Source organism: Petromyzon marinus, chromosome 46, assembly GCF_048934315.1.
Source record: "Petromyzon marinus isolate PM22_M1 ecotype Great Lakes invasive population chromosome 46, UKy_Petmar_22M1.pri1.0, whole genome shotgun sequence".
Classification (NCBI taxonomy): Eukaryota; Metazoa; Chordata; class Hyperoartia; order Petromyzontiformes; family Petromyzontidae; genus Petromyzon; species Petromyzon marinus.
The window spans coordinates 18169971-18185832 of NC_133712.1; the positions used below are offsets into that span (position 1 = coordinate 18169971).

At 50.6% G+C, this 15862-nt stretch overlaps 1 protein-coding gene across 3 annotated transcripts in view; it reads left to right on the forward strand.

The window, feature by feature from the left end:
* The window catches only part of LOC116952389 (uncharacterized), an 814348-nt gene extending 798506 nt beyond the window's left edge, over positions 1–15842 (forward strand). For 2 of the 3 annotated variants that reach the window (XM_076074262.1, XM_076074261.1), the window contains one exon: positions 282–15842. In XM_076074262.1, the coding sequence (XP_075930377.1) occupies positions 282–752 (471 nt within the window). In that variant the 3' untranslated portion in view covers positions 753–15842. The remainder of the gene's footprint in view (positions 1–281) is intronic. The other variant, XM_076074263.1, reaches the window with a different exon arrangement.
* Positions 15843–15862: the final 20 nt, after the last annotated feature.

The following is a 15862-nucleotide window of genomic DNA, read 5'->3' on the forward strand; positions in this document are numbered from 1 at the left end:
GCTACCATCTCAACCACCAACTTCACCATGAACCACATGAGCACAACCTCTACAACCAAATCATTACCATTGCTACCACATCACATCAACTACCACGACTGTCTGAAACCAAGACCACCACCACAGTGTTCTAACCGTACCAAAACAAGGCGATCAGCGCGTACCGCAGGATTGCAAGCTTATTGAAATACGTTTAAGATATTTAAAAATAAAGTGCCCGTTTGTTTAATGTCGTACCTCCTGTCGCCCCCGCCCCACTCCTCCTCTGTGCACGCCACCAGCAGGGCGTGCTCTGCCGCGGCATCCCCAGCGCCTCGAGCCCGGCCACTCCGCTGTGCCCCCTCGCCTCGTGCCCTCCTCCTGCTCCGGGCCGCCAGCCGCCGCCCCCCCACGCGCCGCGTCCCTCGGGCGCGCCGCGTTTCCCCCCTCCTCTGCCCGCCACTGCCGCCGCTCCCGGAGACCCCGCGCGCTCGACGGAGCCGCCCGCACCCCGCGCCGCCTTCCCTCCCCCCGCGCACGGCGAGCGCCCGCGCGCCCCGGCGAACCTCGGCGGCGCCGTCACCGCCGTCCACGGTGAGGGGGCGGCCCCGGCGGGACGGGGCCCCGGGCCGGCGCGGGGTCCCGGCGAGGCCGCGGGGAGCCCCGCGCGCGCCCAGCCCGACGCGTTCCTCGTCCGCAAAGCGTCGCTGGGCGGAGGGGGGCGTGACGAGGCGGCCGCCCCCTTCCCGCGCTGCGACGAGCACTATTTGTAAGCACGCGGCGCGGTCGGCCGTTCCCCTCCGCCCCCCTCCCACCGTCTCTGACCTTTTCAGCAGCGATGATTTTATGGACGTGTAAAGTTTTAGTATCGTACCGCTGTAACGTGTATAGAGATTGAGCTACGATCGAATGTTTTTTTGAGAGCGTGGCACTAAAATTACGGACAGCCGGTGTACTTCTTTCCTTTCCTGGTGTGTGCGTTACCTTTCGATGCAGAAACGCCCTTTCCATCAGCGCTTTTGTCACACATATAGCTGGCACCGACAGCAAAGTCAGATTTGTTAACGGTGCCAAGGTTCAGAAGGAGGTTTTTCCATGACAGTCACGCCATCGACCGGCCATCTTCTTTTACACGTGTGTGAGCCAAATCCCGCAGGGTCATGGGACGTGTGCAGAGAAGGCTCTTTGGATCTCTGACCCCGCCACCTGACTTAACCCACCCTCTACATAGAACCCCTCATGTGACTGGCTGCAGCATAGGCGAGTGCCACCAGTAGCTGGGAAAACTAAAAGGTTTGAGGGAGCACAAGTTTCAGTTTCTCCCTTTCCTAACTCCATCCTGTGATCCGGATCACATAATGGCACCTGAACGCACCCTCAGAGGCTGTCAGTGCAGCCTGGGGCTTAAACGCCTTGACCCCCATGCCAGGTTTGTTACCTACTTGGGGCCGGGGCACCACGTGGACGCCTACTCTGACTTGCGGCGCTCTCCCGTTCTCCGAGTGCCGCGGCCGCGAGGCCCAATTCTTCCGACCTATCTCCGGCGCCTCTCAAAGCACAAGACCAAGTGGAACGGCAGGGCCCCAGAGAGCGGAGGGGCCGCCTCCTTTGGGCGTCGGGGGCCGCATGTCGGCGTTCCTGCGCGCCTGGCGGCGTTCCCCTTCAGCCAGCAGGGTGTTGAGGTTCGTTGAGCGGGGCTACCTCCTCAATTTCAACGTGCTTCTGGACAGTGGTGGATTCCGGCCTTCACCACCCCCGTGGAGCCCAGCAGGAGCTGACCCGCCTGTGCGGCGTCCAGGCTCGCCAAGCTGTGTCACTCCACAAGCGAGGTACCGGGTTATGCTCCAGATTCTTCACGCTCGAAAAACACTCCGGCGGGTACAGGGGATTCCCTATCTGAGGAAACTGAACCTTGCGTACAGAATTTAAAGGTGGAGTCCTTCCGTTCCATCAGGCGATGCATCACTGCACATCGTCATATACCCAGAACATTGGCGTTACCTGCACTATTTTGTTCCGGGGCGTCGCTATGAGTGTCAGGCCCTTCCCCTTGGCTCTTCAGAGTCGCCAAGGGTATTCACCAAAGTTTTTTCAGTCCTCATCGTGGCCATCAGGGAGAGGGGGGATTCACTTCTACCCCGATCTCGATGACCTCTGAGGGTGCCTTTGGCAACCAAGCTTCAGATGAATACAGCCACGACCATCTCACTATTGGAGATGTACCACTGGGTTATCAACCAGCCCATGTTTTGTTGCCGCTGACCCAGCGGCTTTCCCATCCGGGCGGTGCCGATATTTGGATGAACCGGCAGGTGATGGCAGCTTCTGGATGGAAATGCGCTCCCGATAGCTGCACTCGCCCGTTTTCTCACAGTCAATTAAGCTCCCCAGGCAAGGGAAATTACGGTTCTGCTGGGACATACGGCATCAACCACCGGAGGTCATTCCCTGGGCGAGGCTATGAGACCTCTGCAATGGACTCTGCTACGCCGCTGGGACCTGCGTCACAGCCCCAGGCCATTCAGGACCTGGCCTAGTGGACCGATCTGCAGAGCCTCCAGTTAGGACTGCTATTGGGAGACCTTCCCCCCCTCACCTTCCAGACTTCGTCTTGCAGATGTACGCCAGCTCACGGGGCTGGGGTGCGCATTTCCAGCGGAGAGCAGTGCAGGGGAGATGGTCAACCCTTGCCAAGGGCAGCATCAACCCGCCCAAACTGCATGCTGTGCGTCTAGCGCTGTGTAAGTCCAGTTGATTTGCAGGTCAGTCCTGGCCCACTGCGACAACACCACAGCAGTAGCTGCGATGAACCGACAAGGGTCTCCCAAAGTGCATTTATTGTGCGGAGGAGGCCGCTGAGTCGCCTTTGACGCTTGAGGGCGACCCGCCTGGCGGGGTCCGACGACGTCCGGGCCGACCCGCTCGGCCGTGGCTCTCTCGATCCTGGATAGCGGCAGCAGCGCCCCGAGGTGTTCACATCCCTTCTCGATCGCTTCAGCCCCTTGAGCGTCGACAATTTTGACTCCGCGGACAACGAGGAGTTGCTTCTGCTGACCTAGTGCCGGGCACCATTTGCTCCCGAGAAGCAGAGGACGCTTCACGCTGAGAACGGCCGTGTGGCGGTCTACGGAGCGGTCTTAATCTGCAGAGCTTTTGGGAGCAAGCGAGCCTTGAAGGTGCGGCTGCCCGTGTGGCTGAGGGAGTGTGTCGAGCGTTGCCACAGGAGCGCAGGGAAGCAGCCCCCCGACAACCTTAGGGCACTGGGCCGTTGCAATCTCGTGGGCTCGAGCCTCCAACGTGGCAGCGGCCGTGTGGGGAAGCCCCGCGCTTCCTCCGGCATGCCAGCTGTGGCACATGGTGCTGATATGTTTATAATAAGAAGACCGGTGGGCCGTGGAATTGTGATGAAATATATTTGGTGCTGTACTTCTGTTAAAAACAAAAAAAATTCCAATCAGTGCTGCCGTCCGTCACAGGGATTCCTACCGATCCATCCCCGCATCGGGCAATCCCCTCGAGTCAGGCAGGAGACCTCAGATCCTAGAGTCTGGGGGGGGAGACGTCGGGATCTCCGCCTCCTCTCGGTGTTCGTGTCTCTTGGTGTTCGTGTCTCTTGGTGTTCGTGTCTCTTGGTGTTCGTGTCTCCTCACGGAGAGTCTGGAGCCAGGGGCGCGCAGCTATAAAGGTCGTGAGGGGTTCTGCGTCGAGGCTGGGTGGAGTCAGGTCGAGGGGGGTGACACCCACCCCCGTGGCCCTGCCAGATGTCGCTCTGTATATAATAATAATATTATTTACCGGAGGATGACGGAATTGACTGAGGTACAATACCTCCAATTTGTTTGGGTCGTGCAGTGAAATCAATGTGAACGGTTGAGCAAGGTAGGACCACTTCGGCGACTGTTGAGTCGGCCGGTGAAATACAGGGTACATACAAACAAGGGTGCAAATACAGAAAACCCTCGAAGAGTAACAATAATGGGAGGGGGGAAAATCAAAGCTTAAACACAGACTAATAACTGAAGAAATTGGTATGGGAAGGCACAGAATAATATTCTTACAAGGCATAGTATGTCATATTAAATATTAACCAATGACTGCTCAGTAATAGTTTTCAAATCTGAATAGCCTAAGAAAAATATTTTCAGTCACGCTTTTCTGGTTTTAGAGACTTAACATTCTGCATCAGGTGTGAGTGCGCTTTTGGTACAAAAAAAAGTTGCGTGGTGAATGGAGCAAGTTTGCGTTTCAAGTTAATTTTTAAACCAGGCGAAAACTCAAGAGACCATGATGAGTCTCATTTGCAAGAGTGGAGCTGGATCGCCAGCTGGGTCAGCCAAAGACCCCGAGTGCCTGCGAGCAATCGTGTTCCAGATGTTGCCGCTCGGTAGCAGACGTATTACGCCATCAGCAGTGGCAAATGTTTACGTCCTTTGAGAGTGCAAACAAGCAGACGTTGAAGACTGAGGCCGAAATACGGGGACAACTGTCAATTGTGGCTTTCGCTTACGAAACGGGCGGAACAGCTGAGATATTTTACAATGTATTTCGTGTTTGCACCCACAGAGGACCACGTATGGATAACAGCTCTGCTGTTGATCGTGTGATCCGTGCGCCATCTTGTGGCAAAATCTGAACAAAACGTTGCACTTGGGGACCACGGTCGGGCCGCTATTTTTGCTAAAATAGAATTGGCAAAATAAAAAATCTCACATAAAAACTAAATTGTTAAATGAATTTCGGTAATTATGTACATTGATATGTATAGCTATGTATATGCTAAGTAGTTTTTTTAATGCAGAAAGCATGTGGCTAAGTCGAAACCTCTTGACGAAACGGCTCAACACGAATTGAGCGGCTAGCTTCTCATGAATGACCCCTACCTCGACATACATTCTGCAAAATAAATATATGCAAATGTACAAGCATGCATTTAGTTGAATGCTTAAGAAATTGGCGGCTTTGCCAATTAAAGTGTCTGCGATTTATTTACGTCTGAGCCGAGGTATGCACTTGCACAATAACCTGCACGCTCGATCTCCCCGCCAGTATGAATGTTCCCAGCGCAGTCTGCAGGGCAGTTACCATCAGCTGTTCTCCATGCAGTCAGCTTCACAGAGAACAAAAACACTCAACACGTTCATCGATAGCACTACCCTCAATATCAGAGGCGTGTAATAGGCGACGTTAGGGGCATTGGCCATTCTTCACAGCACATAGGTCAGAGAGGGAGAGTTTAGTTTTTACCTGTGCATTACTGCCAACGCAGTATTACCACATCATTTTTCATATTAGTAGATGTTTAACCATACAGTACAGAGAACCGCACATATTGCATCTACAGTATTCTTATATTGTACTTGTGAATATACCTTGGTAGGATGCAATATACACGTGTATAAACCTGACGTAAGGAAATAGCAAGATAAAAAAAAACTCAACTTGGTTACAAGGTTATTGTTTAATATTACTAATTATTGTAACTCCCAAACCTGGATTGTGAGCACGAGGTGAGAGTACAGCAAGCGGATTCATGACGCGTGGGTGTCCTCGGGGCACTTTGGCTTCCCCACAACATTACAAACAATAAAACTCCTTGGCCAAACATCCTACGGCAGGAACCTTCTGGAAATCCAATGCTTGAGACTCAGTGATTCTGTACTGGTCAAGTACATTATATTGTTACCGTATAATAAAGTCTGCTTTGCATCAAAGTGATTTTTTTACGAAATAATCCCTCAACATATTTGCACGTGATTCTCAAAGGATAAGTGATATTTTTCCAATTGGCGGTTGCTCTTTATAAGGTGGGTGCCCCTGTATGTGTGTGTATCAACAAAGTTTGTAATTTTGGGGAGTAGGTTCCTCACTCGGTCTGAACCAGTGGCATTTTTGTTTTATTATCGTTAAACTTTAATTATGTGGCCGTGACCTTTTGATTCTAGGATTGCTACTTCGATAACAAACGTACACAGAGTTTAGAAACGTTAAAATCATCGCTGCTGTGAAAATGTCCGGTTTGCATATTTGGCTCTGCTGCTTGCCAGGTTTTGTGATGGCCGTTGGGGTCAGGGGTTATGTTCCGAACCCGGTTGAACCCATGCACATTGCCGTCCCATTCCACGGTTTAAAAGTGTTCAACATTCCACGTTAAAGAGATTTCCTCCAGCTCTCTCCCAACATTCTGTAATACAGCACAGTGACAATAACCCGTGTATTTAAAGGAATCTCACTGAACGCAAAGCCCCAAGAAACTAAACCAGAGGGCAGATTCGTGCGAAGGGCGGGTAAATATTTTTCACCACAGTGACGACAATATGGTGCTGCGATTTTAATGTGGAGTGCATCCTAGAATGTTAAGTGAGTAAAAATGTATGATCCAGAGTTGGGTTATTTAATTTAATTTACATATTGATAACATTTATCCTTGTGAAATGCTGGTTATAGCTCTGACTGCGCATTGGTTTTCACATGGAATGTTATATTTTAAATTTGAAAAAGAATTTGGCGAAAATTGTGACATTCTGTTTTGTCTATTGGTTTTGAACACGTAAAACGTAACAATGCCTCCACCTCCAGCAAAACGAGGTGAATCTGCCAATCCATTGGGCTCCATCTGTTTGGATCGTGATGTGAGTCTCGATCCCTCGTATCTGCCAAGCAGGGCCTTCTGTGCAAACCAAGAGTGAGCTGTGCCGCCGTGATGGTATTTCTACTTATTTTTATAGCGATGGCGCTGGGAGGTCTCATACTGGAGACGGCTCTTTTTTACATTTGTGTAATCCCTCGATAGTTGTTGCTGGTCGTTTAATTTGCAATGTATGACTCGTTTGATATGCAGCTTAACAGGGCACATTGTAAAAGAACGATAGAGTGGATCTGCGTGTCCTGATGATCATCTCGCTGTAGATACGCCAGGCCCGCGAATTGTGTCAACTTTGCATCCCCACTTTATCCTACGCGTCACATTCCTGCAGGTTTTATTTGCGCGAAAATGTCTTGATCCGAATGTGCAATGGCTTTTTTTTCGTGTTTGCACGTTTTCATTGACAAACAGATGTCGTTTGTGCTAAAAGTAGTTTGGCGCAAACCGCCACGGGTAAATACTATTCGGGCTGCACACGGGAGACAGCGTGGGCTAACGATAGTTGTACAGTATTTTAAAACCCAGTTTAGCCGTAGATGTTCACCCATCGGGTTGAGGGTGCACACGGTCTTTGAGATAGATCGTGAAGCCTTACAAATTAGAGCACGAACAATCGCTTCAATGGCTGAAGGAGCCCCCTGAAGGCCACACCGACGGACAAACGCTCGCGCAAACACACGTGCACGCGTACATGGAATTTGTCTGGGAAATGCATCAAAGTTTGAATGGGAAGTCATTTCCATTTTTCACAACCCACCCATCTTGACGAGCGCCAGTTGTTAATACCGCATTGTGCACGATGTGACGACACCACAATACCACACAGAGGCCAATTCCTGGCGGTCTTGCCAGCTGCCACGAGTTCAACACTTGGGGTTTCAGGTGAGGAATGTTTGCCAACCAGAGACCAGTAGGAATTCAGACACGCAACGTCACGTACGACGTGAGAGTTTCACTGACTTTTTAAATCACCGTAAACTTGTGGAAGGAAATACGCTCTTTAATACATTCACTGTTAATATGATGTGCGCTCTGTGTATGCATACTGCCACCTCTACTCAGATTAATATATCTTTTTTAAATCCCTTCAGCTTACAATCAAAGAGGGCAGGCAGTGGGTGGTGCCAGGCTGATGGGTATGTATGTTCTGTTCCAATTTAAGTGCGTGGCTCAGACTCCGTTATACCCGGCTGTGATTACAACTTCATCGAAGGTCATTTCGCTGGCCTCTGCACCACAGCAATTCTAGCTCACCTCAAAGAAATTTAGGACTTGAGAAAGCAGCAAAGGGGTGACTGTTTTATGTTTGACACTGCAGACGAGTCGGCCCCTTATTACTACCATCTAGAGCAACATGTTTAGGCTGCAGGAATAATACTGCACAGTATTTTAAATGGTTGGAATATTGTTTCCGTTTTCTCCTCATCTACGATGTGCTGATTCCATGGCGATTTGCGTCGGTGAGAATGGGCATCGGCAATTTGTATTTTTATTGCATGGAAAGGAAATATTTTATAATTTATAGACTGTGGAGGGGGCAGTATGCTTGCAGATTCATTGTTTGTTAACTTATGGTAAATAGTTTATATGGCAAAGTGTTAACCACTTATTTGACTAAATAATTTGTGCATAATTTACAGTGATATTCTGCATACGTTTAACACATGTTGCTAGGAGTGTAGGTTATGTTTATCGTCTTAACATAAATCAGAGCTCTTAGACAAATCATTCTGCTTTCTCGAGGCTTTGGGAATCATCTTAAGACGTTGACTTATCATTCATCGCTTTTTTCAAATATTTCCCTTTTTTGGCACAATATGAAACACGTAATTACACGGATAATCAATTCGTTTAAATGCTTTGATTGCGCCCTCCTCCTGACACCACAGACACGACCGATCCAGCAGCTCGGCGCTGCCGATGCCATTTCATGTTTTTCGACCCAGCCTTGCCGGAGGCACTCGCACGTCGCCACCGAGGAGTAAGCCATAGACGCACCGACACAGCCGTAGGCCGCCTCGCAGTTGAATTCCCAAGCGATTTCAAACGTAGCATTGGAAGAGTTGAACGCTGACGCGGTGAGTTTGTAACGGGGCTTGTCAGGATACGGAGGGTTGTGCGGTGTGGCTGACCGATCCCCAGACCGGCTGCTGCTTGTGAATGCTCCACAGCTGACTAATGCCCTGCTCGGAGTGCTGCAGCGATCAGAGTCTTAAGAAGCTGCGAGTGAGGATTGACGCCAAGGAAACCAAAACAAACAGAAAAAAGACCAGTGGCAACGCTTCATGCTGGAGTCGAGTTTTGCAATTTTTGTATAAAGTGAACAATGTTATATCGTTCAGTAATTTTGATTAAATTCTGAAAATGTCAAGTAATCGTGCCATCCCATCTCAAAGAGGGCATCTCGGAGTCTGTAAGAAGACCATCGAAAGACAATTTAAAGGTTTTTTTTTAATAAGATAAAAGAGTTAAGAAGTTTGACCCCCGGTGCGCCAAGACCGTGGCAGTTTACCGCTGGGCCCCCCACGGCGACCCCGTGGGGGGCCCCGTGCCAGATGACGGCCGCACGAGGCCCTCGCGGAGCTGCTCGACCTTCGTGTGACGGTGCTGAGGAAGGTGTTGACGTCAAAGACACTGCCGTGTGCTCTGTAGAATACGAGAACAGAGGGTTTTGCTTCACACACGCTACACGGAGGCTTCGTCACCCGCATCAGCCGCGCCGTCGTTTTTCGTGGGGAGGCGGGAGGGGCTGCTTGAGAGGCGAGGGTCGTGGGCTTCACCAGGCTTGAATACAGGACACCGATAGCCACACGGAGTACCCCCATACAGGACACCGATAGCCACACGGAGTACCCCCATACAGGACACCCATAACCACACGGAGTACTCCCATACAGGACACCCATAACCACACGGAGTACTCCCATACAGGACACCCATAACCACACGGAGTACTGCCATACAGGACACCGATAGCCACACGGAGTACCCCCATACAGGACACTGATATTAACCAAGGCGTGGGAGCGTTGTAAAGTGAACGAGCTCGACTCTAAAGGAGGGAGGGGGGCTGCTTGAGAGGCGAGGGTCGTTGCCGGAGGCGCGAGGCTCCCACGCGACAACCACGAGGAGAGCCGCCGCCTTGGCCCTGCCTCGTGCGGTACAACACGAGGCCTCGTGCGGTACAACACGAGGCCTCGTGCGGTACAACACGAGGCCTCGTGCGGTACAACACGAGGCCTCGTGCGGTACAACACGAGGCCTCGTGCGGTACAACACGAGGCCTCGTGCGGTACAACACGAGGCCTCGTGCGGTACAACACGAGGCCTCGTGCGGTACAACACGAGGCCTCGTGCGGTACAACACGAGGCCTCGTGCGGTACAACACGAGGCCTCGTGCGGTACAACACGAGGCCTCGTGCGGTACAACACGAGGCCTCGTGCGGTACAACACGAGGCCTCGTGCGGTACAACACGAGGCCTCGTGCGGTACAACACGAGGCCCCGTGCGGTACAACACGAGGCCTCGTGCGGTACAACACGAGGCCCCGTGCGGTACAACACGCGGCCTCGTGCGGTACAACACGAGGCCTCGTGCGGTACAACACGAGGCCTCGTGCGGTACAACACGAGGCCTCGTGCGGTACAACACGAGGCCCCGTGCGGTACAACACGAGGCCTCGTGCGGTACAACACGAGGCCTCGTGCGGTACAACACGAGGCCTCGTGCGGTACAACACGAGGCCTCGTGCGGTACAACACGAGGCCTCGTGCGGTACAACACGAGGCCGAGTGCGGTACAACACGAGGCCGAGTGCGGTACAACACGCGGCCGAGTGCGGTACAACACGAGGCCGAGTGCGGTACAACACGAGGCCGAGTGCGGTACAACACGAGGCCGAGTGCGGTACAACACGAGGCCGAGTGCGGTACAACACGAGGCCGAGTGCGGTACAACACGAGGCCGAGTGCGGTACAACACGAGGCCGAGTGCGGTACAACACGAGGCCGAGTGCGGTACAACACGAGGCCGAGTGCGGTACAACACGAGGCCGAGTGCGGTACAACACGAGGCCGAGTGCGGTACAACACGAGGCCGAGTGCGGTACAACACGCGGCCGAGTGCGGTACAACACGAGGCCGAGTGCGGTACAACACGAGGCCGAGTGCGGTACAACACGAGGCCGAGTGCGGTACAACACGAGGCCGAGTGCGGTACAACACGCGGCCGGGTGTAATCCAACAGCGCTGCACACTTCTCATCGCGAGTTTGAGTCGTGTCCCTGCGCGTCCACAATGTGCGCCCGGGCGTGCGTCTGCATGCGTGGTCACTTCTCCTGTTGGTGGTGGTGGTGAACACAACGCGTGGTCACTTCTGTTGGTGGTGGTGAACACAACGCGTGCTCACTTCTGTTGGTGGTGGTGAACACAACGCGTGGTCACTTCTGTTGGTGGTGGTGGTGGTGAACACAACGCGTGGTCACTTCTGTTTGTGGTGGTGAACACAACGCGTGCTCACTTCTCCTGTTGGTGGTGGTGGTGGTGAACACAACGCGTGGTCAGTTCTGTTGGTGGTGGTGGTGAACACAACGCGTGGTCAGTTCTGTTGGTGGTGGTGGTGAACACAACGCGTGGTCACTTCTGTTGGTGGTGGTGAACACACAACGCGTGCTCACTACTGTTGGTGGTGGTGAACACACAACGCGTGCACGCGTTATACGCAGTCCTTTCAGATTCGGGTTGACAGATTGCTAACAATGGTTTTGTAAAGAAATACATTTGCCAAGAGCGAGGTTTATACATTGACGGCATTGAACGTTTTATTCAAGGAATCACATTTGTATTCCTCCCATGTATAATACATGTTGTGATCGAGGCAGTAATCCATCGTCCGCCCTCAGGAGGATATTCAGAAATGAAGGCAGCCTCCCCGTCAGAGGTGTATAAAGTGAGGTGGTGCTCACCTCTTTCTCCACAGGGCTCACGTACGGGATTGCCTTCTCTATTCTAAAGCTCTTTCCTCGATTAACGGGCTCCTTTTTTAGCCGGTCAGGTGGCAAACCGTGGCTAGAATGTTTGGAGTCCGGTTGGGCGCCGTGATGGTTGCTGACGGACCGAGTTTGGGCAGTGGAACGGTAACCTCGCAAATTGTCCGACAGGGATACCGACAAGAGAAAGAGAGTTGTCTCACGCTCGAGCAGGGAGCAGTCCTCTGACTTTTGTTTTAATTGAACGTGCAAAATGATGTGAAAGTCGCATTTATAGTAAGCTAGTTTAAATTAATATTAGATACGCTCCTCCACACGGATGTTCAGTCGTGTCAATCGATGTGGAAATATCGACAAAGAAAACAGGGCAACTCTGCTCGTCGCCCATCATAAAACACATCTCATCATCAGAAATGACATAATCAGACTTCACATTTTCACTGCCGAAGCGGTCTTTTTGGATTGTGAATATTTTTTTTCTGTTGTATTTCTTACCCTTGCTTTTTTATCACCGTTCACATTTTTGTACATAGGCTGATGAAAATGTCTTCAAAATGTTATCCCAGTGTAAAAATCCTCACAGTGATTGTGAAGTCTATTGCCACTTTTATGCCAAGCCAAACTGATGCCCTCAAAGTGGTTTGGCTATATGCCCATGTGTTGCTTCATGAGGCTTTTTGAAGGATTTGTGAAGTGGTGTTTTGTACAAAGTTATTTGGAAAGAGGTACAACCTTTTAACACATCGGCTTTGTCCACCTTTTAGGTTGCCACCTCTTCTGTAACGTTTAAATTATTACAGACGTCGCACGATAATCTGCAATGCCGGTTGGTCCGAGCCATGTAATACTGCAGCAGATTTCATGGGCAATTAATTAAATTTACGAAGGTTGATTCAACCTGACGGAGACCGTCCTATGTATGCATGTTGAACTTCTTTCGCACCGTGCGAAATCACCACTTTGCGACGGTTAACGGATGCTCCCAGGTTGAAACAAAATGAAACTAGTGTCAATTAAATCGCTATCCTTTGGTTGAGTGATACAACCGGAGAAGAGGCCGGGTCCTTCTGGGTTGGCTTTGCGCCTCCACAGTCGAACCGAATCCATTTGTGCCGGGCATCATCCACCTCATACGAAACCAGCGACAAGTCCCCTTTCAATCTCTGAATTAGAAGGGTCTTTTTCGTAGTTTCACATTTGTTGAGAAAATCGAGACTTTATGCATGTCACTTATATTATTGATACATTTTTACTTTGGTAGTCAAGTTGCTAAATGCAATATACAATAATTACAGAACAACTTCAAGTCTATTTCTGGAAGAGGTTTTTGATTTGGACATTCATGATTTATTCCTAAAATATAATCGTAGCTTCACACTATGTGGCTATGTGGTCCAACTTGCTTGTTTTGTAATGAGGATTACGAAGTACGCTCTCACGTTTTGTTGGCATTTAACAAACTGCTTTGCAAAGACCAGCAGCGTACGATTGAGAGCGACACGGTAATCCTCACACGCGACATGAAAATAAAACAAAACTCAGAATATAGACTTTTTACGACGACGTCATGTTATACACGCGAGGGTTTTCGGTCATTTTCACATCGGTGTTGATGGAAAGTAAGTCACGCGTGTTTCACGTTGCCTCATGTGATGGATTCTTGCCGTTTGTGGGCTCGGCTTGCTCGCTTTAGAAGTGTTAAACATGCGTGCCGTAAGCCAGCAGATGGTGGTTTCCCTTCAACCAGTGGAGCACTGCTGCCAGGCGGCCACATGTTGTCATCCGCGTGGTGGTGCTGCCAACAACAACACTTTGAGAACTATTGTATCCCGTGCTGTCTACTTGACGTTTTCCTCTGCGCTTCTTTTGCCCAAATGTTTGGTTGGAGTAAAGAGAACTAGCACACTAGCACAATCTGCGGATGAAGTGTTCGCTCGGTTTGTGACTGGTATAAATACACATCTACAAAATGAAAACAGGAAATGCAGAACTAAATCATTTTATTTTAGGACATGTTTTCTATTGTCAACGATGCCATCACCATTGACGATTCGATACACTGAGACCACCGTTACATTATTATGAATCGGTTATGTTCACACAGACACCTGCTGATATATGAGAATGTAGGTTTGTAAAATGTATTCAAATTCATACAAGTTGAAACGATTGAGACGCCATCTCTTGAGCCTGAGGTCATGCTTCTCGGCACATTGATTGTCCACGTGTCCGTGTGTGTCCGTGTGTGCGTACAGTGTAATGTGTTGGTGTGATTGTGCTGCTGGCTTTTGAAAAGGATGTGTTTGTAAAAAGAAAAATATATCATTGACTTCGAAGTGGTTGTCAACTAAGCGGGGATGTGTTCACGCCTCTGAAACCTGCGTACGTGCGTGCAGTTTTAGTCTAAATTGCATTTTGTTGCAGTTATAAAACCCATTTTGATTGTAACACATTTACAAAATTTGGGAAACGAAGAGACAAGAACAATGTATACTCGGTTAAACTGTGGATGATGTATCGTCACGGAGTGAGAACCCCACATTTTCAAGAGTGAGCTGGAGCATGGGGGGGGGGGGGGGGTGAAGTGAGGTGCGATCATTGCTAAGCGATTTGCGGGTAATTTGGCAAATTTAGATTCCCACCGCCAGCACACTCTTGCGAACGATGTCAGGAGATCTCTCACGTGCACTCTGAAAGCAGACGATGGCGTGGAGTCGTCGTAGTAGTATTGTTATGGTTTGTTGCACAGCCGCACTAATAACCAGGGTAGCCGCTGGAACCGAACCGGAGAAGAAAACTCCGCCGCCTCGACAAGGGGCGCGTGGACAGCTCCACGCTTTCTGCCTTGAGTGTGTTGTCCTTCCCACGCACTTCCGATTAGCGCGGCTGGCTACGTACGGTGCGAAAGAAGTTCAACATTCTGTACATACAACAGAGACAAAAATCCCCCGTATAGCCTTAACAGACTGTTGGGGCAAGTGCTGTTAGCGAGCACTTATGAAGGCCAGCACGGCACGCATGAAGGCCGGCACGGCACGCGAGGTGATAGGTGGCCAGCACCACGCCCGGCCGCCTTTGTCTCCCTCGTGACGATGTTTACTACACACCGCATCTGGGGGAGGCCCAGGACCGGTTCAGATAATCGTCACCGGTGTTGGTGACCGTGAGCGGGAATCGAACTCGGGACGCCGGGTTCGTAGCGCGACGTAGCGCTGACCGCTACACTGCCGCTCCAAACTAACAACAACAACACAGACACTAACAACAACAACCGCCATTCGCCACTAAGTGGCGGTGACGTCACCACGACGCTTGTGCCAGGCCATGTGCACCTTGAGGCCACTAAATCACGAGTTAAACTAACAACAACACACACAAACAACACAGACACTAACAACACACACAAACAACACAGACACTAAGAACACACACAGACACGCGCATTCCCTGACACGGTCCACCCTTTTCTCGACATCGCCACCCCCCTTGTTGTCCTCTGGCACCAGAGCACGGAGCCACTGATGAGGGTTGTCTCTACCTAGCCCCCCCCCCCCCCCCACGGGCAGGGGACCCAGCGCCGGGCACGGGGGCCGCAGGAGGAGTCGAGACAGCCGGGGGCACCACACGGGGCAACCCCCCCCCCCCCCCCATTCATTTCGTTTGTATTTTAATATTTTTTCACGGAAGACGAAAACACATTTTGACCGTCAATTACACGTCTCCTGAAGGAATCTTGACTTAAAGCTTTCGTGGCTGCAGGAATTCATATTCTTTGGGTCTTTCGGTAAAGTCACGTAGAAAGGTTCAAAGAAAATAACAAAAAAACTCCGACGTTTCGATCGCAACACAAGCGGCCGTCATCAGGAAATGGGGGTTATCGACGTGACTTGACTGAAAGACCCAAATAATGTTGGTCTCCTGAAGGGTTGTGTGTGTGTGTGTTTTTTGCTATCTGGTTAACTCTTTGTTTAAATGGCAATTCTGTTTTGCTGTGGCGTGCGCGTCCATTCGTGTCTCTTGATGTTCTGCATACTGACACGTCTCATCGTCAGCCAAAGCATATGTGAATCCAGTCACAAGTCACACAGGTTAGCACTTGCTAATACAGAACGGTGTTTTACAACAGACTTATGATTAGATGCATGCATGCATGCTCTTTTCCTCTCAGTGTGTGTAATTTTGTGTAATGGTTGCTTGATGAAATCCGCATTAAAGTACACATTTAAACATTGTCCGCCCCTCGTGCATCCG